The sequence below is a fragment of the Epinephelus fuscoguttatus genome, linkage group LG10, assembly GCF_011397635.1.
Source record: "Epinephelus fuscoguttatus linkage group LG10, E.fuscoguttatus.final_Chr_v1".
Lineage (NCBI taxonomy): Eukaryota > Metazoa > Chordata > Actinopteri > Perciformes > Serranidae > Epinephelus > Epinephelus fuscoguttatus.
In genome coordinates, this window is record NC_064761.1 from 35,964,974 (window position 1) to 35,989,861 (window position 24,888).

Below are 24,888 nucleotides of genomic sequence, written 5' to 3' on the forward strand. Positions count from 1 at the left end.
TAAGGCCACCATAAAGGGCATTTCATTTTGTTTTCTCCACTGGAGGGGCACCCCAGAGGGCTCTTTATCATGTCTTTTCCATTTAGAGCCACCCCAGAGGGCACACTTTGTCATGTTTCATCTACCATAAGGCCACTACAGATGCGGTATCCAAGGGCACTTTAGCTTATTTTCTAACATGGGTATATATAGGAACACGAGAAGCTCGAGAATCCCAAGGGCTGACAGAGGAGCTGGAAAAGATGTGGGGAGTAAAGGTAACAGTGGTGATCCGAGCAGGGCTGTGAGAGTGGCTCGAACAGATTCCAGGTACAACATCTGAGGTCTCTGTCCAGAAGAGTGCAGTCCAAGGCACAGCTAAGATACTGCGCAGAACCCTCCAACTCCCAGGCCTGAGGAGGACCTGACCTTGAGGAAGACACACCACCACCACCACCACCGCCCATGGAGGGGTGGTGAAGTGATTAACATTGATCATCTTGTTACATCTCATTACAGTGCAAGTTCCTGCTGGGAAACCTTGGGTCCCGGCATTCACGTGGATGCCAGTTGACAAACACCGTACACCTAAACACTATTGCAGACCAAGTATCCCCCTCATGGCAACGGCACTCCCTGATGGCAGTGGCCCCCTTAGCAGGAGACTGCACCATGCCACACTGCAGGAACTGCTCAGGAACGTGACAAAGAGCTCAAGGTGCCAGCCTGGCCTTCAAATTCCCCTCATCCCAATCCGATCAATCATTCATAGGACGTGCAGGTACCCCAGAGATCCTGTGTCTATGCCTCGGCAACTCAGAGCTGAGTCTGATCCACAGTGGCGCTTGTGACCTGTTGAGGCCTCTGGGACCTCTAGGGGTGTCCTGTGGTGTCTGGCACCAGACCGTCAGCAGTGTATCCTTTGAATCCTGTGGGTTGCAAGGTAGGGTAGCGGCACATCCCACAGATGCTCAATCGTAATGGGATTTTTGATTTTTGTTACGTCCCTCAGGCCATTTCTAAACAGCCTGGTTGGTTTGGTGATAGCGTTTTCGGTGCTGACTTGGTCAAACAAAAAGGATTTTACCTTATTTTACCTACAAAAAGGTCTATCTCTGTTTGGATCCTTTCCATAATGTTGTCAGACATTTAGAATAATAGTCTGAGCCTGTCAGTAGCAAAAAAAAAGCACTTTTAATGGACATAAATTGACTTTGCGAACATGCCCCACCGGCTGCTGTTGATCAATACTGGACCAATTTAAAACATCTTTGTTCCTGTTGGTCACTTAGACACAAAAACACAGAAAAATAGGGTCCAGGTTGAAAAAACACTGAGGTTTCCCTTTAATTTAACCAGACTGAATTATTTAGGCTTATTAGTTATTAATGAATTCAGTTTGTGCTTCATTTGGTCAGCTCCTGGGCTCCATATGTCAGCTCTGAACTCAGATCCTAATCCGTTACATATCCAGCCACGTGAGGGATTAGGCTAATCTGAAATTGGTTAACAGTCTTTATTATGTGTGGCTGTTATCTTGTGCCTGATAAAGGCGCACCTGTGACCGCATTACAGCTGATTAACATATTAATGCGCTGCCCAAAACAGCACCAGCCATACCTGCTTATTAAGTCGTGTTGCAGCATATTGTCCAAGAGCTGGTTGGTGAGAGGATTGATAATATAACAGGAATATTTCAGTGGACTAATGAGCACGTGCATGCTGCCTTCTAAATACAGTGTTGTTGCCATAACAGCGGCGTGCAGCCTCCGGTGCTTTGCAGTGATTTTCAGCCTTTCTCCCTGCGCCTCTCAGCTGTGCTCAAATCGCTGTAAAGGAGCCGCATCGAGTGGCTCGTTGCTTGATTTCGGACTTGCCTTGTATAGTCAACAACACCGTCTCCTGCTAAACAACCGCTGCTGTCACACGCAAGCGTGAAATCTGACGTGATGCTCTTGCCACCGTCCCATTCAACCGTTTGTTGGGATCCTCCCTTCAGACAGTCGTGCGTATGCGCTGGTAACGACACAACGGCATTGTCGGAGCTGTGTTTAAACCGAAACGAGCGATTGACAGAGAGAGATCAATAGGTAACTTGATCCGGATTGATTTCCTGCGGCAATGTAAAGATGGCGAGAGTGCTCCACAACTTGCTGATATTTCTAATCAGACTTGCGCTGAAAATCAGAGTTTTGGGGTACTGGTCATTGATATACGGTTATTGTGCTCTTTGCACCATCGTAGCCCTGCTGAAACTTTGGTGGAGCATCATCTTAAGGCCGACAACAACCTTCCAATGGGTGATTCGTGAAACTCCCCCGGCTTGTCTGAATGACACGTCCTTGGGAACCCACTGTTATGTTAGGATCAAGGTAAGGCACACATGCACTTGGACATGGAAGGTGTCTGAAAGCCCATTGTGTGTGTGTGTGTGTGTGTGTGTGTGTGTGTGTATGCTTCTTTTGCATGCTAAAAAATGTTGACATGTAAAATGCTCCAACACCTTCACTTGTCGTGTCGCGTCGTGCACAAACACAAACAGGCCTGATCTTTGAGCGGATCATGAGGCGTCTGTTTATTGTGGAGACGTCTCTTTTTCTCGGTGGGATCGCGGTTTGCAGGCGCTGCGCTCAGGTGGTGCTGAAAGGACAGCTCCTCCGCCTCACGTCTCTCTGTGCCGGCCTCCAACAACCTATCTGCTCAACATTATGTAATTAAATACAGAGGCATGTCTGTCATGAAAAAAACCTTCCCAAACCATGCAGGAATCACTCACATCGTTTATGTAGGTGAGGAAAGTAAAGATGCTGCAACATTAACATTTAAAGTAAAGGCTAAAGTGAAAGTACAGGAGTGCTGTAAGAAAAAAATACTGCATATGATATTATTGGACTGATTATTGATGCATTTTCATGTAAGATGTATTTTAATTAATGCTATAGCTAGTCCAGGGTGAGCTTATTTTAATTGCTGTGTACTCTGTTGGACAGTTATCCCAGTGGTTCCCAACTGGTCCAGTCACAGGGTCCAGATTTCTCCTTAGTCATTAGTTCAAGTAGGTGTCCATTATTCACTCACTTTACAGCACTTCAAAATAAAAGCTATATGCCAGAAATTCACTGTACTTAAAATAAAGTGTGTTGTTTTTTTTTTACAAACTTGAGGCACTTGCGGCCCATTTAGAAAAGACCCACGACCCACTTTTGGACCGCGACCCACTGGTTTAACCCCTTTAACAGCTAATCATGTGCAAAAAATCTTAAAGCAGGGATACTTGCTTTGTCTGGGGGCCCCTTTTGCAAAACAACAAGAGGTCAGGGGCCCTGCACATGTGCGCAGGGGCGCTTCTAGGATTTTAGGACATCAGGGGTCCAGCCCAGACCTGTCAGGGGGGTCCAGGGAATCTTTTCCCAGCACTTTTTTTTTTTTTTTATAAACAAGCTCTATTTTAATGCTTTGTTATGCACTCTTGCACCTTACGCAGCTTTCAAAATGCTTCGCAGCAGGGGAAGCAGTTTTGAACGTGCACAGATCTTGCTCTGCTGTGCACACTTCCTTGTGTTGAACTTGACTTTGATCAGTCAGTCAGATGGAAGGGGGCGGGCATCATGGAAGCAGAAAGAAGACAAGATGGAGCTGATAAAGTTGGTGTCAGAATACCTGGAGATGTAGAACATAGCGCTAGCAAGTTATAAGGCCAGTGATAACATTTCCACCAAACTTCAGATGACTGGTAAACTGTCCAAGTATGTAGAAATCTATGCAGTTATTTACACAGCACCATCTATGCCACAAACCAGTGGGTGGTGTCACAGTGGCTATGTCCATTATTTTCACAGTCTATGGGCGCTATCTAGCTTGCGCTTCCAATACTCACCGAAATACCTGCCCATCATCACAGCCCTAGACCGTAGTGACAGCATTCAAAGGCGCTTTGTTTTTTTGGGAATGCACCTACAGGTAGGCAGTTGTCAGTGTGGTTGCCAATTCCTGCCAATAGATGCCCCTAGAGCCTCCACACTGGACCTTTAAACAATTCAAATAAACTGGTGGTGCAGCCGCTCTCAGAGCACAGGCCCATAAATTAACATATACAGCTGAGTCTGTATGCTTTATGATATTACCACACCCTCAACCTTAATAAATTTACAGTATGAGTCAGACGTGTCGTTAATCCACTTAGAGAATGTTTATTTTAATCCTCTCAGAGTAACCCCAGAATAAGCACATTTTCCAGCCCAGTCGCAATAAAAAATGTTGCATTGTGCGTTGCTGCAGACCACTGATGTGTTACATTTGTATATTATTTTTCAGCAGATACACTGACATGTCGAGTTCAAGTTCAAGAAGTGGATAGATTTAGGATGAGTTTCGTGGGGTTTTTTGTGTGTAAAGATTATATCAGACACACGTTATCCTTCAAAGTGGGGTATTTTAAATGTGTCAGCAACCATTTTTTGAAAGGGGTCTTTACTGGAACTCTGCAGCAACGTTCACAGGAGTGACTCGTCCAATATGGACAGTATTACAAGGTTGTGATTCACTGTTGTGTGTTCAGTCAGAAGTAAATAAGTTATTCCTGTATTGCTTTCCTCATAATTAAATTATTACCCACTTGTTTCCATGCAGCTGGTAATCATTTAAAACGTTGTGTTGTTTCCGCTAAGTGACTTTGGATAAGACCGTCTGCATGATGTTTTTGTGTCTTCTTCCCCCTCAGGAGTCCGGCCTTAGGTTTCACTATGTTGCCGCTGGGGAGAGAGGAAAGCCGCTCATGCTGTTTTTACACGGCTTCCCTGAGTTCTGGTAAGTCTGAAGAAATCACGATGGTGGGTGAGTTGTGGTTGCGGCAACAGTCGCAGCTCCTCTTCACTACAGCAGCAGACTGAGATTCTGTTTGCTCAGTCGCTTGGTGTTTGTTACATCGGTCACCTCTCTGAAATTTCCCCTGACTATGAGAAGACCCTGGCTCTAATGTTTCAGCTGCACTGGTAAATCTCTGCAGAGACAAATCCACACCATGCAGTGGAGAGTCCTCATTCACAGACATGATTTGCCATCGGGGGAAAAGGGTCCAAAGCATTTAAGATCTCTTCCTCCTGATATGGAATGAAAAACGGTGTTGAGCGTGGCTCCTGGATTGGGGCCAAAGAGGTTGTCAAGAGCTGTAAGCCTGGTCCATATCTCTAACATACTATCTAAGCTGCTGACAGGACAGGGATTAATTAACGGAAGAGGGGAGCTCTTTCTGCTTCACTTCCCGCATTCTTCGCGGGAATGATGAACTGTGCTGAGAGTGACATGGTTGCAAAGAACACTTAACACGTTCTGAAAATGTGCTAATTCCTGCTCAGAAATGAGAAAGAGGAGAGTGCCTGTGTGTGTCAGAGGGAGGGTGGAGGGGTCCGAGGGGCTTACTTTGCTTTAAACCTCATCTATATTCAAAGATCTGAGAGTTCAGTGTCGGGATCTTACACTGACTCATCAAAATCACAGTCAGAGCTCTGCATCTTGCTTTCCCTGGTTCGATGGAGGAGGAGGAGGAGGAGGTGGAGAAGGAGGTGGAGGGGGAGGAGGCGGAGGAGGAGGGGGATTTCAGTCCTGATGAGGAGCCTTTACAGCAGACAAGATCTTCAATTAGGAAGTCATCCCAGTCCACATGATCAGTGGGTGGATTAGAATCTAAAACAGCTTCTATTATACTGAAGTGACCTTCACTCAGCTGGAAAACAAGCTGAGTGCTAGCTTTAAAAAAGTTTGTAAAGTTAGTTTGTAACTATCTCACCAATTTTGCACATCGAGTTCAGTTTAATCATCATGCGAAACACAACTCAGCCTGAGAAAACAGCTGTATAGATAATGCACTGTGTGGCTCTGAAGGGAGATTTCTAAAGTCTGAAAAGTACTGCTAATGATGTCATCAGGCAGCCCAGTCTCCAGGAGAAAATGTTGGCATTGTACATTTTTGCAAAACTGAAGTTTTTTTGTTGCCAAACATAACCACACGTTAACGTAGCATTGTTGAAATGGTGAAATTTCAACATATCTGCTTAAGTATCCAAGGTTTGCAGCAATGTACAATGCCAACATTTATTCTGGGGACTGGGTTGTATCAGAGTTATCTGCAGACACTACTGAATTCCATTATGGGGAATGTAGGAACCAGTGTTTCGGGACTAAAACTCAAGATATCTGCACTGCTGCCACATGGCTTTTGACCTTTTTTTTCCCAACTAGTTTCTTGCAGGTTCCCCAACTCTATGATACTGTGCCATATTAAATTGCTGTAGTACCCCTTTAAAAGGGTACGCTGCTGTGGAAGAAACAAACTGTCTCTTTGAGTTTGCAAAATATTTAAAGAAATGAAGGACATAAGTCATCTTTGCATCTGTTTGTGTGCCTCAGGTTCTCCTGGCGTTACCAGCTGCGCGAGTTCAAGAGCGAATTCCGTGTGGTGGCCATCGACATGCGGGGCTACGGGGAGTCCGACCTGCCACTGTCCACTGAAAGTTATCGCTTCGACTACCTGGTCACCGACGTCAAGGACATTGTGGAGTACTTAGGTGAGGGAACGCAGGGGAACAGTGTGGTGTGTAATCTTCAATGAACTCAAAGCAGTGCACACTGTTGTGACAGTGTCTTGAGTCAAAAATAAACTTGTTTATCAGTCTTAAGCTGTGGACAGCCCTCAGGCCTGCAGCATGGCATGACAAATGTCCTGTGACTCATTCTGACTGAACATGGGATGTTGTGCAGATACAGAGCCCACAGACTGCATGCTAACACTAGCAGGAAGCCAGCCTGAGGCTGTCTGAACACACCAGCATCCCCTAATGATTATCCGGCCAGGGTGACTTTTTTTGCTCTTTTACTGGCCAGTGTGTGACAGTTTTTAATTTTTCATTTAGCCCTGCAACATACTGTACAAGATAACCTGCCTGAGCATTGAAATGTTAGTTTCTAATTTCTCTGACAGAACAGTAGATCGTGTCTTGAGGCTCTATCTTTGTTTTCTCCTTCACACCTGCCACCTCATATCCAAGTGTGTCACAGCTACTGTTGTAGTGTTAATTACTAGGGGTGGGCGATACCACAAAATTTGATTTCGATCTGATACCAAGTAATACACAGCTGGAAATGCCGATATATCGAAACTGATGCTATACTTTTTATCATTAAAAGTGACTCATATACTTTCATGTAGGAGAAAGCAGTGTGTCAGGATTTATGAGGTGAATTATCAAACAGCTATTGATGACCAGTTGAGTTCCAAAAGTTGAACTCAGTTTACCTCAGGACGCAGCCGTCACGCCCTGAAAATTAGGTGCTCAGGAGTGTGTGCGCACCGCAATAGCATCACTCTCCTTTCCTTTTAGCTCTGTTTTTGGTCTCCACCAGCTCCTGTTTACGGCTAAATGCTCCTCTGTGTTCACCAGCCAGCTGCTGGCTTTGTCTTTCTCCCGTTTGTTAGTGGACCATCTTCATGCTGCATCTGAAAACACAGCTGAGTTTGTTGAAAACCTGAATCGATGAGCTGAACGATGCTAAAATGCTCTCTAGAGCCCAGGAGTGACCTTTCTCTGTGGGCTCATCACCACAAGTAACACCTGTTATTACATTACACACAGTCATTAGGTCAATTGTTACCAAAAAAATGCAGCTTTAAATGGTCCCACAACTGGTCCATGTCCAGCCCAAAGGAACCATCATGTCTGTAAATACACTCAAGCAGTTTTTGAACACATTCCTTATTAAATATTTACATTCTCTGGGAGTGTGCTTTTGGAAGAGGTCTAGTTAATGTTTTGCAGCTCCTTTGATCGTTCTAGCTGTCATAGTTAATTTCTTAATAGGCTTTCAGGAGCTAAGTACTCAATAATGCATATTGCTGTGCAAAGATTCACTCAATGTGGCTGGCTTGCATTGATCACATGATAACTGCTGTACTCTGATCTGTGACTGGACCACAGAGCTTTTTTCGCACCAGCAGTTAAAGCCCACATAGGCCACATTATAAACAATATTCACAGTCAGCTAATGGTGCTACACCAATCTGAGATTTGGCCTTTAGTGACACTGACCTTTCCATTGATAAAAGCTGGAACAGCCATGGCCTTTTTTCAAAATAAATGCTGGCATTGTACATTTCTGCAAACCCCAGATACATAACATTTGTACATGATTATGTAGTGGATATGTTGGAACATTATGTTTCATCAGTGCTGTGGTTAACATGTATAGGATTACACACAAAATCCACTCGGTTATGGGTAGGAAAAGATTACGTAGTGATGCCACTTTTCATGGCACAGGAAATGCAGCAATGGCTCAGTAAAAAAAACAAAGCAGTTCTCATGGCACTATCCCCGCTAGAAAAGCAGCGTCAGGTCACTAAAAGCCATCCATGTTTGGAGCCTAAAAAGCTGCTTGTAAAACAGTGACGGGTCACTATAAAGTACCCTGAATTGGTGCCTGAAAAGCTGCAGGAAAAACAGTGATGGCTCACTAAAAACCACCCATGGTTGGTGCCTAAAAGGCCTTTTGTAAAACAGCAACTGGTCACTAAAAGAGACCCCAAATTTGTGCATTAAAAGCTGAGGTAAAAACTGTGATCAGTCACTAATAACCAGCCATGTTTCGTGCCTGAAAAGCTGCTTGTAAAACTGCAGGAAAAAAAGTGATGCATCACTAAAATCCACCCATGTTCGGTGCCTAAAAAGCTGCTTGTAAGACAGCAATCGGTTGCTAAAAAAACACCCCAAACTGGTGCCTGAAAAGCTACAGAAAAACAGTGGCAGGTCACTAAAAACCAGCCATGTTTGGTGCCTGAAAAGCTGCTTATGAAACAGCAACAAGTTGCTAAAAAACACCCTAAATTGGTGCCTGAAAAGTTGCTGGAAAAAAGCGATAGGTTGCTGAAAACCATGAATGTTTGGTACCTAAATAGCCACTTTTAAAACAGCAAAGGGTTCCTAAAAAACACCCTCACTTTGTGTCTGAAAAGCTGCAGGAAAAACAGTGATAGCTCACTAAAAACCATCCATGTTTGGTGCCTAAAAAGCCGCTTGTGAAACAGAAACCAGCTGCTGAAAAAACACCCTAAATAGGTGCTTGAAAAGTTGCAGGAAAATAGAGATAGGTTGCTGAAAACCATTAATGTTTGGTACCTAAATAGTCACTTTTAAAACAGCAAAGGATCGCTAAAAACACCCACGTTTAGTGCCTGAAAAGCTGCTGGAAAAACAGTGACATCTCACTAAAAACCACCCATGGTTGGTGCCTAAAAAGATGCTTGTAAAACAGCAACCAGTTGCTGAAAAAACACCCTAAATTGGTGCCTGAAAAGCTACAGGAAAAACAGTGATGATCACTAAAAACCACCCATGGTTGATCCCTAAATAGTTGCATTTATAACTGCAAAGGGTCACTAAAAAACCCATGGCTGGTGCCTAAAAAGCTGCTTGTAAGACAGCAATCGGTTGCTAATAAACACCCTAAATTGCTGCCTGAAAAATTGCAGGAAAATAGCGATAGGTTGCTGAAAACCACAAATGTTTGGTACCTAAATAGCCACTTTTAAAACAGCAAAGGTTCACTAAAAAGCACCCATGTTTGGTTCCTGAAAAGCTGCAGGAAAAACAGTGATGGGACACTAAAAACCACCATGGTTGGTCCCTAAAAACTTGCTTTTAAAACAACAAAGGGTTGCTAAAAAAACACCCACATTTGGTTCCTGAAAAGCTGCAGGAAAAACAGTGATAGCTCACTAAAAAACATCCGTTTGGTGCCTAAAAAGCCGCTTGAAAAACAGCTAGGGTCACCAAAACACAACCAGTTTTGTTGTTTGTTGGTCTTGAACAATGGTCTGCAGCTTGGCAGGCTTCTGCTCCAGCTTCTAGGTGTCATCCAGTCACGTTGTCACTTCAGAAACGTTAAAGTAATACATATGAAAGCTACAAATGCAACATATTTGTGGTTTGCAGAAATGTACAATGCCAACATTTTCTCCTGGCGACTGCCTGAATGTTAATATGAGGCTAGCTGCTGTGATGAATACCAGTGGGTGTTGATGGTGCGAGCAAAGGTAAGGGGATTTGTTCGAAGGGAACTGTAATGTGATCAGAATCCTTCAAACGAATGCCCTGACCTTGATCTGAATTTGGCTGTATGTCATGAAATACATCCATTTGATGGGTGTAAATGTCCTCTGAGGGATGCAGCCAGCAATAAAGAAGTGAGAACAGTATTGATTTCCTGGCACTGACATGCTTTAATAAACAGGCAGCATGAGCATCCAGCCTCTATTCAAAACAACACAGTGCTGTCTTCTGCTGCAACAACAAAACACTGTCTCATGTCCACTTGTTTTTTTTTTCAAGGATACAACAGATGTTGCCTTGTTGGCCACGACTGGGGTGGGACCATAGCGTGGCTGTTCGCCATTCACTACCCTGAGATGGTGACGAAACTCATCGTCCTAAACAGCCCCCATCCTTCTGTGTTCACAGGTATGATTTCACTATGTGCAGACGACTGGCTCTCCACGTATATTTCTTTATGTAATGACAGAAAACCAATTTTCTTCATACTAATTAGAGAGACTCTGGTTTGGCCCTTGGATTATTAGCATAATTATTATTATCATTAATTAGGAAGTATTATTACTTCAATTCCTCTTCTGCCTTAAGGGAAAGATGATGAGAAGCTAATTACAGGAGGCTAATGTGAAGCTGGAACAGCTGGTTTAACTGGTGCAAACATAGAGGCAAAGTCATTGAGAGTCATCACGTCCACGACCCCGCAGCGCGTGCAAACTTGGCCTTTAATTACTATCGAACAACTGAACTTGTCTCCTCTCCTCTCCTCCAGATTACGCTCTGCGTCACCCGAGCCAGCTGCTGAAGTCCAGCCATTTCTTCTTCTTCCAGCTGCCCCGCTTCCCGGAGCTCATGCTCTCCATCAATGATTTCAAGGTGGTCTGTTGTGTGTGGGCATAAGCGGTTTCAAGGTCAAGGTTGTGTGTGCTTGCGTCTCTGTGTGTGGGTCGTATGCATGTGTGTTCATGTGCATTGGTGTGTGTTGCATGTTGTTACAGTGTCAGGCTATTTTTAGGGTTTGCATCAGTGTGACTAAAACCTCCTGCTGTGAGAGAGGCTGTAGTAAACAAAGGGATCAAACTATAGCTTATTACCAAATCATCAAAGGGCATTTTGTCGCAAATGAGGCATTAACCTTTTTTTTATTTTTGTATATATTAAAATGTGGTTTTCAAAATCAATAATATTCATGATGTTGAAACAGGCAGGTTTACTTACAGTTTTAATGCAGAGTTTACAATTTAATGGGCAATATGCTAATTTTCTTTCGTGTTGAGGGTCAGGTGAGAATATTGATACCACTGTCATGTCTGTCATGCACAACAAAATGCAAGCTCCTTTACGCTACGTGTAAATAATCCAAAACAAGTACTACTGAGGAGGAGCTGAAGAGTCTTGCAGCTGCTCTGTAGTGCGGTGGTACAGCAGTAGATACTTGTGTATTGCTTGCCAGACGTCAGCAGGGTGAGGAGGTTGTTGCTGGGTGGGTTATTGTCTTTGAATATTCCTTGGGCTCTGTGCAGGCACCCCACCTCACCGATCTCACTGTTGCTTGGTGGATGATGTTCTGGGCAGAATTATTCGCCTGCTGCAGAGCCCTCCTGTCCTGGGTACTTTCTGTTGCTCCTCTGGAGAGGTTACCAAGAACTTGGCATGGAAATTTCTTTAAGAAATACAGCTGTTTCTGTTGTTTCAGATGCAAGATGACCCTAACAGGTTCTCTGTGGTGCTGATTCCACTGAACCTGAAACTATTTATTTGCTCCACCTCAGCACCACTGATGTAGACACTGGTGTGAGTCTTTGCCTCCTTTTTTCTAAAATCAAGGATCAGCTACTTGGTTTTGCTGACATTGAACAGTAGGTTGTTCCTTGTGCACCACTCTCCTGATACTAAATCTCATCATTATTTGTTCTCTTGTATGTATTGCGCAGTGTCTTCTGTGCTGTATTTGCTGCTGCTGTTGTTTTGATATCTACACACCCAGGGACAACGGATGCAATCTTGCCACCAGCTAACTCTGGTGCAGTTACTTTTAATTGTGCGCTGTCACTGCAAAAACAAACAATTATATAAATAAAATAATCTGGTCGATGGTGCTGGTGTCGTCTACAAACTTCACAACAGAGTTCTCTCCAAGTCAGGGGTTGCAGCTGTGGGTGTAAAGTGAGAACGGGAGAGGGCTGAGCACACAGCCCTGGGGGGCCCCAGTGTTCAAAACTACAGTTGGGCAGCTGTGGCCACCAATTTGAACTAACTGGGGTTTGTTTGTGAGGAAGTCCAATATCCAGCTAAAATAAGCTTAACTAAGCTAAGCTAAGCCAACTGGCTCCTGGCAATAGTTTCATATTTATAGTTTAATAATTGAGCAAATAAACATATTTCCCGAAATGTTCAGCTTTAATTTCCCCAAAGAGCTGCACACGTCATTCAGAGCATAGATTCAGAGTCTGAGCTGAGATTGCCTGCACATGGCTCTCAACATGGAGGTGGCTGAGCCAGTGGCTAGAAGCTAACAATGCTAACAGCACTAATAGCACAGACAGTGCTAACAATGGCAACAGTGCTGACAGAGCTAATGATATTAACCTGATGGGGAGGGTGGCCGTTTCGCTTAGGCTGTGTGATGATGCTTACTGTTTTCAGCAGTAACTGCCATATGAGCACAGTGCAGAGTGGCGGCGATTAGCTAGCCAATACGATGCACACGCAGGGACTCACATGCAATAACATGCACACGTGGCTGGACCATCTACCACAACAAAGAACATAACGGCTCAGAGACTGCCATTACTACACTACAAAGCAAATTGTGATTTGCTGTTATGTTAATGCTTTGAATGTTTTATACAGAACCTTTAACTCTAAGTAACTTACAATTTGAGTTTTCAGAATTGTTAACTTGATGAAGGTCTAGCTATTGAAATGTCACAATGCATTTCTTTTGCAAGTTAGACAGAGTGCGGGAGTTTGTCTGCAAATGGAGTTTTCAAAAGTAAAAGCACAGAATGTCACGTTGTCTAGCCAGCAGTAAGTCAGGGTGCCAGAGCTGTGACTGAAGGTCATGAGAGCTGAAGTACCTTTACTGACTCACAGCACAGTGACCACAGACATCCTTGTGTAAATGTTTCCTACAGCAAATTGTACCAGACACATAAATTCACCCCAGTGTCTGCTTCTGTCTCTGCCGCAGGCTCTGAAGGCCTTGTTCACCAGCCGCAACACGGGGATTGGAAGGAAAGGCCGATGGCTCACTGCAGAGGACCTGGAGGCCTATCTGTATGCACTCTCACAGCCGGGAGCTCTGACTGGAGCGCTCAACTATTACAGAAATGTTTTCAGGTGGGGAGCAGTTCACTGACCAAAAGATGGATTGTGTCAAAGATTTTTCTGAAGTTTTGTAAAGATTTAGAAATAGCAGCAGTGGAAGAAGTACGTGTCAGCAAGGGCATGTTCAGTCTGAATGAGGTACGCCCTGTTTCTGTAGATAGATAGATAGATAGATAGATAGATAGATAGATAGATAGATAGATACTCTATTGTCATTGCATATTAAAACACAATGAAATTTGGTTGGCAGCAGTCCACTCAGTTTAGTGGCATGAATAAATCAGTGATCATATTTCGTAACACTTTCCAGTTTGAACATGTTTCCTCAAAACGGTGTGAAACAATGTGCAACTGGCTTTGAGATATATTTTCTCTCGTTTGGTGGGTGAGTTAGAGGTGTACGGAAACATGTATGAACCGATCTTTACTTGACATGACATTAAAAACCTTACAGATAACACTAAGTTACACTTTTTGTGCTCGAACACAACAGGCTCTTCCTGGCACTCCTCTATCTGACACTGAGTCACCTCTCGTGAAATTTTAGAACGAGACTTCTCCTTGAGCAAGTAGTGAAAGGTAAAACTGCTTTCATACCCCCATGCACTATGCCCTGACAGCCGCCTACCCCAAAAGTTAAAGTGGCTGCTACCACCACAGTCCGCAGCTGTGATGCCAGGCAGGTGAACAATGGCAGAAGTGCAAGCTAGCTTTTAGTTTACCAATCATGTGAAGTTAGGTAGAAATGTTATTCCGGGCCCAGTTTTTTTTCTGAATGTCCTTATAGCTACATCACTGGCGCCATAAATCCAGGTACTCAGACACCAATATATTCAGCTCCTTCATCTTGTCTTCTTTCTAATTCCGTGATGCCCGCGATTTGATGGGCTAAAACCAGGCAGCAAGCATCACAAGTTCAATACGGTGACCTCAGTGCAGCAGAGCAAAATCTGTGTGCGTGCTCATGGGCGGCAACCGCTTTATACCCTAACCACCTTGCTCGAAACCGCTTCCCCTCTGTTGCCTTCCCCTCGTTGAAATGACTAGAGGTGGCAAATTACTGCACGGCGGTGTGAAAGCCCCTTTCGTTTCTCTGTAGGGTCCTTCCTGTTGTGTTGTCAGATACTTACAGCAACAATCTGAGGCTGACGATGGCCAAAGCAAACACTTTTGTTGACATAAATCAATGGTGCACCGTTTACCTGCCAAAAATGGAAAAACAACATGCACATCTTACCCAGTTTAGGGTTGGGTGCTGGACCAAAAAACGCAAAAACAAGTAAAGTCTGCACACCAAAATAGCTCCAGTGAAGTATAATTTATTTAAAGCATGACGTCATGAAACATCATGCTTTAAATAAATTACACTTGACTGGAGCTATTTTGGTGTGCGAACTTTTCTTGTTTTTGCATGGTTTACCTGCACCTTGTTTCGCCACTGCAGCTGCAGTGCTCTTTGTGACCAGTTTCAAAAATTGTTGTTCCCATTAGTTACTTACACACAAAAACATGGGGAACTAGGGTCCAGATGGAATACCGCAGTTTCCCTTTAAGTTAGAAAATACTCTATTGTACTGTTCTGCTCTTGAGTGTGTGACCAGGCAGAACATGTTTCTTTTATATTTCATGGGATTCAGATTAAATTGTAAGACTAGAATAGAATAGAATAGAATAGTATAATCATTTAAAAACATAGCATCAGCGAAATACTGAGATGTCTATACCCTTAATTCTTAATAGTGTGTATTGCCCCTCTTAAGCATTAATGATGGCTCGTAGTCTTTGCAGAAGTTGTGTACAATGCCCTTTATTCTCAAAGGTGGTAAAGCTACCCAGTTTCCTTGGCAAAAAGCCTCCAGGCCCTGTAAATTCTTGGGTTGTCGTGCATGAACTGCACGTTTGAGATCTTCCCAAAGTAGCTCAATGCTACTGAGGTCAGGAGAATCATCCAGAACCTTCAGTTATTGTTGTTGTAGCCACTGTATCATTGTCATGTTGGAAGGTCCAAGTGCGTCCCATGTGCAGCTTCCAGAATGAAGAATACAAATTGTCCTCTAGTATTTTGTGATAACAAGCTTCATTCATTCTGCTATCAATTTTGACTGAATTCCCTGGGACACTGTAGGCACAGGGAACCAAAAACATCAGTGACCCACCTCCATGCGTCACAGTGGGGATGGTGTACTTTTCGTCATAGGCCTCGTTGACTCCAAACATAGCATTTATGGGTGTGACCAAGAAGTTTGACATATTAAAAGTGGCCTGCATGATCAGGTGTATAAATTTATGAGCACAACTGTAAGAAAAATCCTGCATTGAAAGTGTCTTTAGTGACTTAAGTCAAAGTAATTAAGAAGTAAAAGTAAAAGTGCTCATAATGGAGAGAAACGTCCCCTGTTAGTAATATTATGTATATTTATAATGGAATTATGATCACTGATACATTTATGTGTAGGTACCATTTTTACTGTTATAGTTGGAGCTAATTTTAATTTTTACATACTGCTGTGTAGTTTAATCTATAGCAGTGAATCATATCTGACCTGCGTTAGTGACAGGAGCAGGTATGCTGTTGCCATAGGAAACCATTTCACTGTTACTGCAGCTCTTACTTTGTAGTCAGTATCAGAGTTTGATCACGGTTGGTTATTCTATACTGTGATCACACAGCCACGTATAAGTCTAAATGATGTGTAGTTCTCAAAAACTTTATGTTATATATTGCGTGTTGTGCAAATGGAGAGCTTATATAATGTTCTTATTCAATGCAAATTTAGCAGCACCATCTACTGTCAGAGCTCTGAAGGACAGGAAGCTGAATCTCTCCCTCAAGGCCACAGTGCTGTCAAATATTTACCTTCACATACACCTTTATTCTGACACGTGAGACGGACAAGCAGAGCGATAGGCACAAATCAGATCAAAGAAAATATCAGTGCATGTATTTTTGACATGTGAGCTGTACATGCATGGCTGAGCGCGCCATCTGCTCCCTTCTCAAGCAATGAGTTCTCTCAGAATAGCTTTTATATGCTTACGTAAAAGAAATATCACTGACCCATGCCCAATTAGTCTCTCCACAAGCGCATACTGTACCTAAGCACCAGGGACACAAATACATAAACACACAGAAACATCCATCCACCCATCTTTTTATATTTATATCTCCACTCATCCTGTCTAGAGTGGTGGTGCATGGCTGCAGCCGGCTCTGGAACATTTTGGGTGAGACAGAAAGTAACATGAAATTCATTGTTCTTTATTTACTTTTTCTCCATTTCTGTTTTTGTTTGTTTTTCTTTTTAAGGTGAGGTCCGTGTGGCCTCATGGCCTCTTCTGACATTTTTTTTTTACTATTCATATTTTTATTGCAGTTATATGTGTGTGCAAAAATAAATAAAAACAAAGTAAATACAATAAAATGAAATGAAATAAGATAGAATAAATAAAGATAAATTAAAATAAATTAAAATAAATTAAAATAGTTATAAAAAATAATAATGTATTTTACCCATTTAAATGGGAGTTCTGAATATAAAATTTCAGAAAGGAGGCCTTTTTAATGAATCTATCTAGAGCCATGTTTGGTTTGTCCATTTTGGGCTACTGTAGAAACAGGCAGGCTCCTTGGATGGGGGCCCATTCATTATGAAGATATGAAAACACAACACTTCTTTGTTTCAGGTGATTGAACAATGATGAAAACATAATTGTGAATGCTGTATTCCATTTCTGCCAATAGATACCGCTAAATTGCACACACTGCACTTTTAGAGGGACAGTTGACCTCAAAATCACAAGTGCATATTTTCCTCCTGTCAGTTGTGTTATCAGTTTAGATTGTTTGGGTCATCAGTGTAGGAAGTTTTTTTTGTTTTTTTTTTTGGTGACAGCGCAATTGCTGTATAACTTGTCCATTTTACATGTGCATCATTTTGCCCAATGGAAGGAGCCGTGTTTTTATTGGCTGACAAAACATTCTCACTCCGACCTCGTCACATATCTCCACTTGGTCATGGACTTACTGTGTCTACAAATGACGTGCAAGGTAGACTGGTTGTCTGTTGTTGATGCTCCGGTACACTGTGTCAAGTTCAGCCTGTTACATACACCTTGTCTTTTCAAAATACACTTCTGTTTTCACAGGAAATGTACAGTTTGCATACAGTCTCTTTCAAAATAAACGTACATTGGTACAACATTTTAAAAATAACAGGGTTTGGCTTTACATTCAAACAGGAAGCAAACACCAGCCTCCAGGTTAAAAGTCCTGTCCCGACTTTTCACCCCCTTAACTTACATTGTTCTCCAACCAGGTTTCCCCTTGACGTCATCAGGTGCCGTTACACACTGACAGTGCCTGGCTGCGCATCATGCAAACATGAGAGGATAGTTTTTTGTCAGTGTCTGACGCGGCAGTATCTGCCCCAGCACCGGGTTGGCTGACAGTGGTATCTCCAGCTGCGACGACACACTGGTTGGCATGAGTGTGGCTGTAATATCTGTGCACTGGACCTTTTGATCTTCTAGCATAAGTAATCTCAGCAGTAGTCAGCTGGAGCTGGAGACGCATGATAGACAGAGGTGTGAATGGCAGTGTGTCTCAGCTGTCCACTTGTGTTTGGATCAAGGATATATATGCTAACATCAGGGGCAAACAGGCCCAGAGTGAGAGAAGGTAGACATCTCTACAGCCGATACCTCCAACAACTGGCACTTTAAACTAAAACTATGTAGACTGATAAATAGCACTACAGGTAGAAGAAATATGTGCTTTTGATTTCGGGGTGAACTGTCCCTTTAAAGTACATTTTCCCCTTAAAATCTTTCATACATTATCTTTTTTTTTTTCCTCTGTCTCCTTAGCTCCCTCCCTCTGAGCCACAACCACGTCAGGTCTCCAGTGCTGCTGCTGTGGGGTGAGCGGGATGCCTTCCTGGAGCAGGAAATGGCCGAAGCCTGCCGCCTCTACATCCGGAACCATTTCCGTCTCAACATCATCTCTGGAGCCAGTCACTGGCTGCAGCAGGACCAGCCTGACATTGTGAACACCCTCATATGGACCTTTCTCAAGGAGGGAGAGGGACGCAAAAGCTACAGGAACTAAACCCACAGCGGGGGCCTCCTCCGTCCCCTCCACTGTCCCCCTCTCGCTTGCCACACCTGGAAGCCTGGAATATGCCTGTGATACCAAGCAACATAGTGATAATGCAATCATTCTTTAAATCTTTCACATTTCAACTATTTTTTAAAGAAGTCAGTGGTAAAGGAAAGAATCAAAGCACACTTCACCTGGAGAGGACACTGAGCAGAACGTGTGATACATATTCAAGATGTTTTTGCACATGACATCCGCCTTAAAGTTTGTCAGTTACAGCATTACAAATGTGTGGCAAAAATCTCCTCGTGACTTGTATTGTGTGGTGCCTTTTAACTATGGAGTTGTCGCGGTGTAAAGCTGTCCTGAGAGACTGGGATGTGGCGTCGTCTGCTTGTGTGTTTCACCAGGTCGCTCCACTCTTCTTTGGGCACAGTCCTTTGGGGAGCCATGACTCTCCCAACTCCCTTTATCAGGTAGTGCTGTCTAAAGGAGGTTTCTTTTTTTTGTATTTTTTCCTCAGAGATACTTGCTCAAACGTAGAGAATGTTGTTATTTTGATCTTCCTGTATAGAAATGTCAGTGATGGTTGACTATTGTACTATTTTGTATCTATTCCTACACACTGCATTTTGAAGATTCACTGAGCCAAGTCTACACCATTTGATTTTATAAATAAATTGAGTGTCAATCTGTTGGACTACACTTCTCTTTATCATTCCTGACCTGTTTTAAGACAATGATAACAACAGTGTTGGAAGCTGTGCACTGTCTCCGAACAGTCACTTCAAGCTTTCACGCAGGAGAGATGAAAAACACCAGAAATAGCAATGATGTTCTGTTAAATATAGCACAGAGCCACAGAGTGACACAGCAGTTGACGTTGGTTATTTTTGGTCTCCTCTGTAGAAGAAACATTTTGATGTTTTTTATTTTAGAGTCATATTTATAACTTTCCAACAAGGGTTATATGCCAACAGAAATGTAGATGTGGAATTACACTGATGTGTGTTTTCATCAGTCTTACATAAACAGGTTTTAGTGCTGTGCCAGCACACACACACACACACACACACACACACACTGCAAAGCTATTTAGAGAAGACATCATTCAGGCAATGCACGAGTGTGTCTGTTTGAAACCAGCAAAAACTGATTATTTATACATCTTTAACAAAGTCTTTATTAGCCATTAAAACCCATTAGTTTCAGTTTAACCCCTTTAAATTATGCATTATCATAAAGTTGTGCCACTATTGCACCAAATCACTCTGCCGTGGATCTCACTACCCTGCAGGATTTGACAGCTTCTGTGTTTCTGCTTCTGTAATGCTGATCCAAACAGTTACAGTCCCGTTTGCACTGACATCATAGGTTAGGAGTAATGGTGTAGGAGAGGACGATGACATCAACGCCAGTTCGTGGCAAGCCATTTGCTGCCTTCAGGTACAGTCGGAAATATGATGAGTTTCACATATTTTGGTTGGTATTTGTTATGACTCTTAAAAAAATTGATAAAAAGAAAGTCAGAATTAGAACAAGGTTTATTACCGAGTAGGTTTTCACTACATTCACTTAAAAAAATGATCTGTTTTAAAATAAAAAAAGCTGCACATTTGTGCAGAGTGTGTGACAAATAGAATAGAATATTACAAAGATTGATACAAGGATGATTATAATTGTTAGCTATTTTTGATAAAGTCTTTATTTTGATTTGTCCAAAATAGAGGAATGAGACTGAAACATAATTTTATGTAACACTGTGTAAATTAACAGATGGTAAATGGTGCCTTTCTAGTCTTCTGACCACTCAAAGTGCTTTTACACAACCCGCCACATTCATCCATTCACATAGAACAGCCACTGGGAGCAATTTTGGGTTCAGTATCTTGCCCAAGGATTCTTTGACATGAAAAGTAGAGGAACCGGGGACCACTCAGTGGACACCTTGCTCTACCTCTGAGCCACAAATGCCACAGATTAAGCTTTTTAGTTGTCTATTCTCAGTGTAGCTTTCACACAACAATAGAATGATTAAAATAAAAGGCACCTTTGAGCAGTGCACACACTTTTTATACATTCTTTGGACCATATTTTGCAAGTTTATGCACACAGCTACCACTTCTAAAAAATTGCACAGCTCTTTAATTTATACAGCTTTGTCATTTATAGTCAGCACATTATACATATTTATATATTCTTTTTAGATATTCAAATACTTGTGTCAACATTGCAGCACATTGCACATATTTTTTTTTTATATATTTTTACATGCCTTGTACTCGTATTTACTTCTTATTTCTGCTTCTTAGGATGCTTTTATAGTATTTTTTCATATTTTTATTGTAATTTTCTTCTATTAAATGTCCCCTGATTATTTATATATGTACATATATTTATAATAATTATATAATACACTTATATTCATTTATTGAATTGTTTATTTTATCTTTTTAATTTATATCCTATTTTCGTATTTATTTATTTTATCATCTAATTTATTTTTGTTGTGGTTCATGTCATTTTTTAATTAATGTAATTTATTATCGAAGTTTGTTAGAATTTCGAGATCAGGCGCAGCACCTGAAAGCATCACTTGAGAGGGCACGGCGCCTTCCTTGTTCGCAATGCGCATGTCCCGCTGCTTCCGGGCTGTGACGACATGTCCACTCCTTCTCCGTTAGGCTAACCGTGTCATAGTGGGGCGGCGAACAGCGTGCAGCGGTGATGTCAACAACATCGGTCAGTGGGTCAGCCCGTTAACGAAGATAGTGTAATTATGCCCGGTACCGAACCTCACACTAACAGACAGTTAACGGCTGCGGTTCTTTTCTCCAGGTTTGTTTTCATCGCCGGTTATTAACGGTTCAAGGTTCATTCAGAGAACTAACTAGTAACGGTCGCCAGCGTTAGCTAGCGTTAGCATGCTAGCCACGAGAGGAAAATGAGAGTAATGTTATTTAGCTTGTAGCTAAAACTGTGTCCGACAGAGACACAGCAAATACACGCGTAAACATAGATATGTGTGTGTGAGTATACCTGAGTGTGTTTTATTTTAGGATACGTTAAACTTCTATTAAAATAGAGATAAACTGGTTCTTCTTGGTGGCAGTATCAGTAGTGTTTTCCCCTGGAGGCTAAAGGAAGCCGGGTTTCTATCATTGAAGCTGTTTTAATTATAACATTATGGTTAAATATTTTTTGGTCACATAAGAGTGACTGGATTTGAGTCGTGCCCGTGTCTTCCCGTTTTAATTGATTTACATCATACTGGTAAGCAGCGCCTCCCCGGGTTACAATGGTGGTAAATGTGAGTGAGTGTGTGGTGAAAGGTGGTGGTTGCTGATTTAATCATGTCACCTCACCCAGGGGAGTCAGGTGAAGCTAGCAACATGGCAGTCAAGAATATTAAAGCATAAAAACGGAATCAGATGTGGCTAACTGTATCTATAATGTGATGGTACAAGCTGGTAGATTTAGGGACTGTTCTTTACTTATCAGAGGGAGGTGGCTGTGGTGTGACTTTTTTTTTTTTTTACCCTCCCTAAAGCTACAAATATTTTTCCTTGAACCTCCATGAGTGCCTGCTGGAAAATGCATGACCCTCTCTCCACCATAAATTAGTTACTAGATATTAAAATTTACCCTTTGATGTTTGAAAATTAAAAATTTAGGATGACGTCCTGGAGTTGAGAAACGTTTTTTCACTTGTCCTGCATGCTGGTTAGTTTGTGTTTGAACAGTTTATTTTTGGCCAAATTTTAAATAAAATGTAGAATAAAATGATTTTGATGAAATATAATTATTTTAATCTCAGATTTGTGTGTTTTTTTTAATTCTGAGGTAAGCATTTGTCACATATGATGTGTCCCAGGACTGTTGGGAATTTGAAAATACAGTGATAATTTCTGTCATACTGTTTTTGGCTGTGATAAATGAGAATGTGGATATAAGCAGCTGAAATGAGATGACATCCGGAGCGAGCTTGGAGTAGAGCCACTGCTCCTTGGTGTCAAAGAGGTCAGTCGAGGTGGTTCAGGCACCTCCTGTTAGAGGTGTTCCGGGCACGTCCCACTGGTAGGAGGCCCAAGGGCAGACACAGAACACACTGGAGGGATTACATATCTCATCTGGCGTGGGAACGCCTTGGGGTCCCCCAGGAGGACCTGGAAAGCATTGCTGGGGAGAGGGATGTCTGAGGTGCTTTACTTGGCCTGCTGCTTCTGCGACCTGGCCCTAGATAAGCGGATGAAAATGGGTGGATGGATGGATAGATGGCCCTATGCTGCATGTCATCTTCTCTTTCTCCTCCTTTCACGCCAAAGCTGTCCTTTTGAATAAAGGCACATCCAAAACCAACAAATTCTGCATTAAAAATAATAAAAAATACAACCTGTAAAATGCGTGCACCCCTCCCCGAACATAAAAAACAAAAGTCCTTTTCCAGTGCCTAAAAAAATAGTTGACATGCCTACCCTTTTTAGCACTTAAGCACTGTACTTAAGCACTATGTAACTGTAGGTGTACTGTCTGTAAAGCGGTACAAGCATATTTATCACATTTTGTTCCTTTTGCAGTTTTATAGACGACCTGTCTGATTTATTTTGCGTCCTCAAAATGATCAAACAACACACCACTGGGTTTTATCTAGCCCTCCTCTTCTCGAGGCTGAGCTCTCTGTCTTGTCTCTGTCTTAGGAAACCTAATGAGCCATGATCACCACGGAGGCTGCGAGGGAGTTCCAGGCCAAAGAGCGCAAATACAAAGAGCAGCTGAGGAGATGTTTATCATCTGCTTTATCTGCAGACCTTAACAGGTAAGGCATGTGACTGCGTGCACTGAACTTCAGAGGCCGGGGTTAAACGTTCAGGGTTCCTGCAGAAGATCCTTTAAAGGTCTTTAAAGGCATCAAATTTATTAATCTAAAACAAAGGCCTGAAATGGTGTTAAGATGTTTTAAATCAATCTTTCAAAAGTCTTAAAAATGCTAAGACATGGGAAGCAGGTTTTTGGGAAGTTCACGTTCAACAAAAAATTGCCTATTTAACCAAGATTTTTACGGCAGGGCTGAAACCAGTTCGTGGCAGTGCATATGAGACTTGGTGTATTTTACGCAAAAAGTTTTTGAAACTCAGGATGGGGATCAAGGCAGTGGAATCCCACATGCAGAGTGAGAAACGCGAAGTCGCCAAGCATTGCCAACTTGCCAGCAAACGGCAGGTATTACCAAGTTGTTTTCTGCCCTTGTCTCGGCTATTCCCACATTTGGGAAAACATTTTTCTAACCCTACCCTGTGAATAACAAAGACCTGTGTCTTAAAGTTTTCCCTTTGAGGTCAAAGATATACAGGGCTGTCAAAGACTTTGTGATCTCTGTGTGCAGCTTCTTTTAAAGGCACGTGAATGGTCTGTCATCATCCAGTCAGTAACACTGAACCAGTATAAAGAACCCTTTGGTAGATCTAGTTTATCAGGATTGTTGCTGTCATCTCACCAAAACACACACACACACAGTCCTCCAGCAGTCGTTCATAGCACAAGTGTGAAAATTGCCCAGACCTGCAAATACTTGGGAACCGTGTTTGATGACAGATTGAGATTTGGTAAAAATACAGATGTCTCTGTGAAAAAGGCTCAGCAGCATCTCTACTGCCCACATAAACCAGACTAGATCAGTAGTAGCATCTAGCAGTGAAGATTGCAGATTTCAACCAGCTAACAAACAAACCAAGTGATTTAAACCGGTAAAAACACTGAATAAAGCAGTTGCATGACACGTCAGTGTTTCTGTGACACTGTTGGGCAAGTTACAGATGACCCGCTTGCCCAGCACCTGAAAATGATAACGTCATATGCGCTCACTGTATTTCTCATCTAGATGTTTAGGATGTTTTTATCATGAGCTAAATTATTTGCAGAGGTCTCCTTCACTCCAAAACAAACAGAGTGACTGTTTCACATTACATATCATTGTCTCTTTGATGTTGTTTGGCATGTTGGAGACAGGCCACTAGCCCAGCACTTGATAACGTAAGGATGCACTCACACTGGCGCTATTTGGTCCGCTTGAAATGAACCATGGTCTGCTTCCATGGATAGTGCGGTTTGTTTGGAGTGGTGTGAATGCTCATTTGAACTCTGGTGCGGACCAAATGAGCAAACCCTGATCCGCTTGAAAACCAGGGTCTCAGTTCACTTGCAAGTTAAACCTGGTGCGGTTCGCTTACAGTGGGAAATGCAAATGGACTATCCGGCGAACCAAAGAGAGGAAGTGAACCCAGCCAGCTGAAGGGGATGGATTTATGTTTTCAGTCCTGGCCAATGGAATTATCTGCAGACGTCTGTTACTCTCCAAAACAAATGGACCTGGTGATTTAAACTGGT

At 42.5% G+C, this 24,888-nt stretch overlaps 2 protein-coding genes across 4 annotated transcripts in view; both read left to right on the forward strand.

Moving 5' to 3' along the window:
* Positions 1 to 1,658: 1,658 nt before the first annotated feature.
* ephx4 (epoxide hydrolase 4) lies at positions 1,659 to 19,151 on the forward strand. Its single transcript, XM_049587792.1, has 7 exons — positions 1,659 to 2,351; positions 4,700 to 4,785; positions 6,385 to 6,542; positions 10,359 to 10,487; positions 10,849 to 10,952; positions 13,270 to 13,418; positions 18,273 to 19,151. Exons 1-7 carry the CDS (start codon positions 2,109 to 2,111, stop codon positions 18,511 to 18,513), a joined length of 1,110 nt encoding a protein of 369 aa, XP_049443749.1. The 5' UTR covers positions 1,659 to 2,108; the 3' UTR covers positions 18,514 to 19,151.
* Positions 19,152 to 21,209: 2,058 nt separating this feature from the next.
* Positions 21,210 to 24,888, forward strand: part of btbd8 (BTB domain containing 8) — a 37,384-nt gene continuing 33,705 nt past the window's right edge. For 2 of the 3 annotated variants that reach the window (XM_049587566.1, XM_049587568.1), the window contains exons 1-2: positions 21,210 to 21,342; positions 23,202 to 23,320. In XM_049587566.1, coding sequence (XP_049443523.1) covers positions 23,217 to 23,320 — 104 coding nt within the window. In that variant the 5' untranslated portion in view covers positions 21,210 to 21,342; positions 23,202 to 23,216. The remainder of the gene's footprint in view (positions 21,343 to 23,201; positions 23,321 to 24,888) is intronic. The other variant, XM_049587567.1, reaches the window with a different exon arrangement.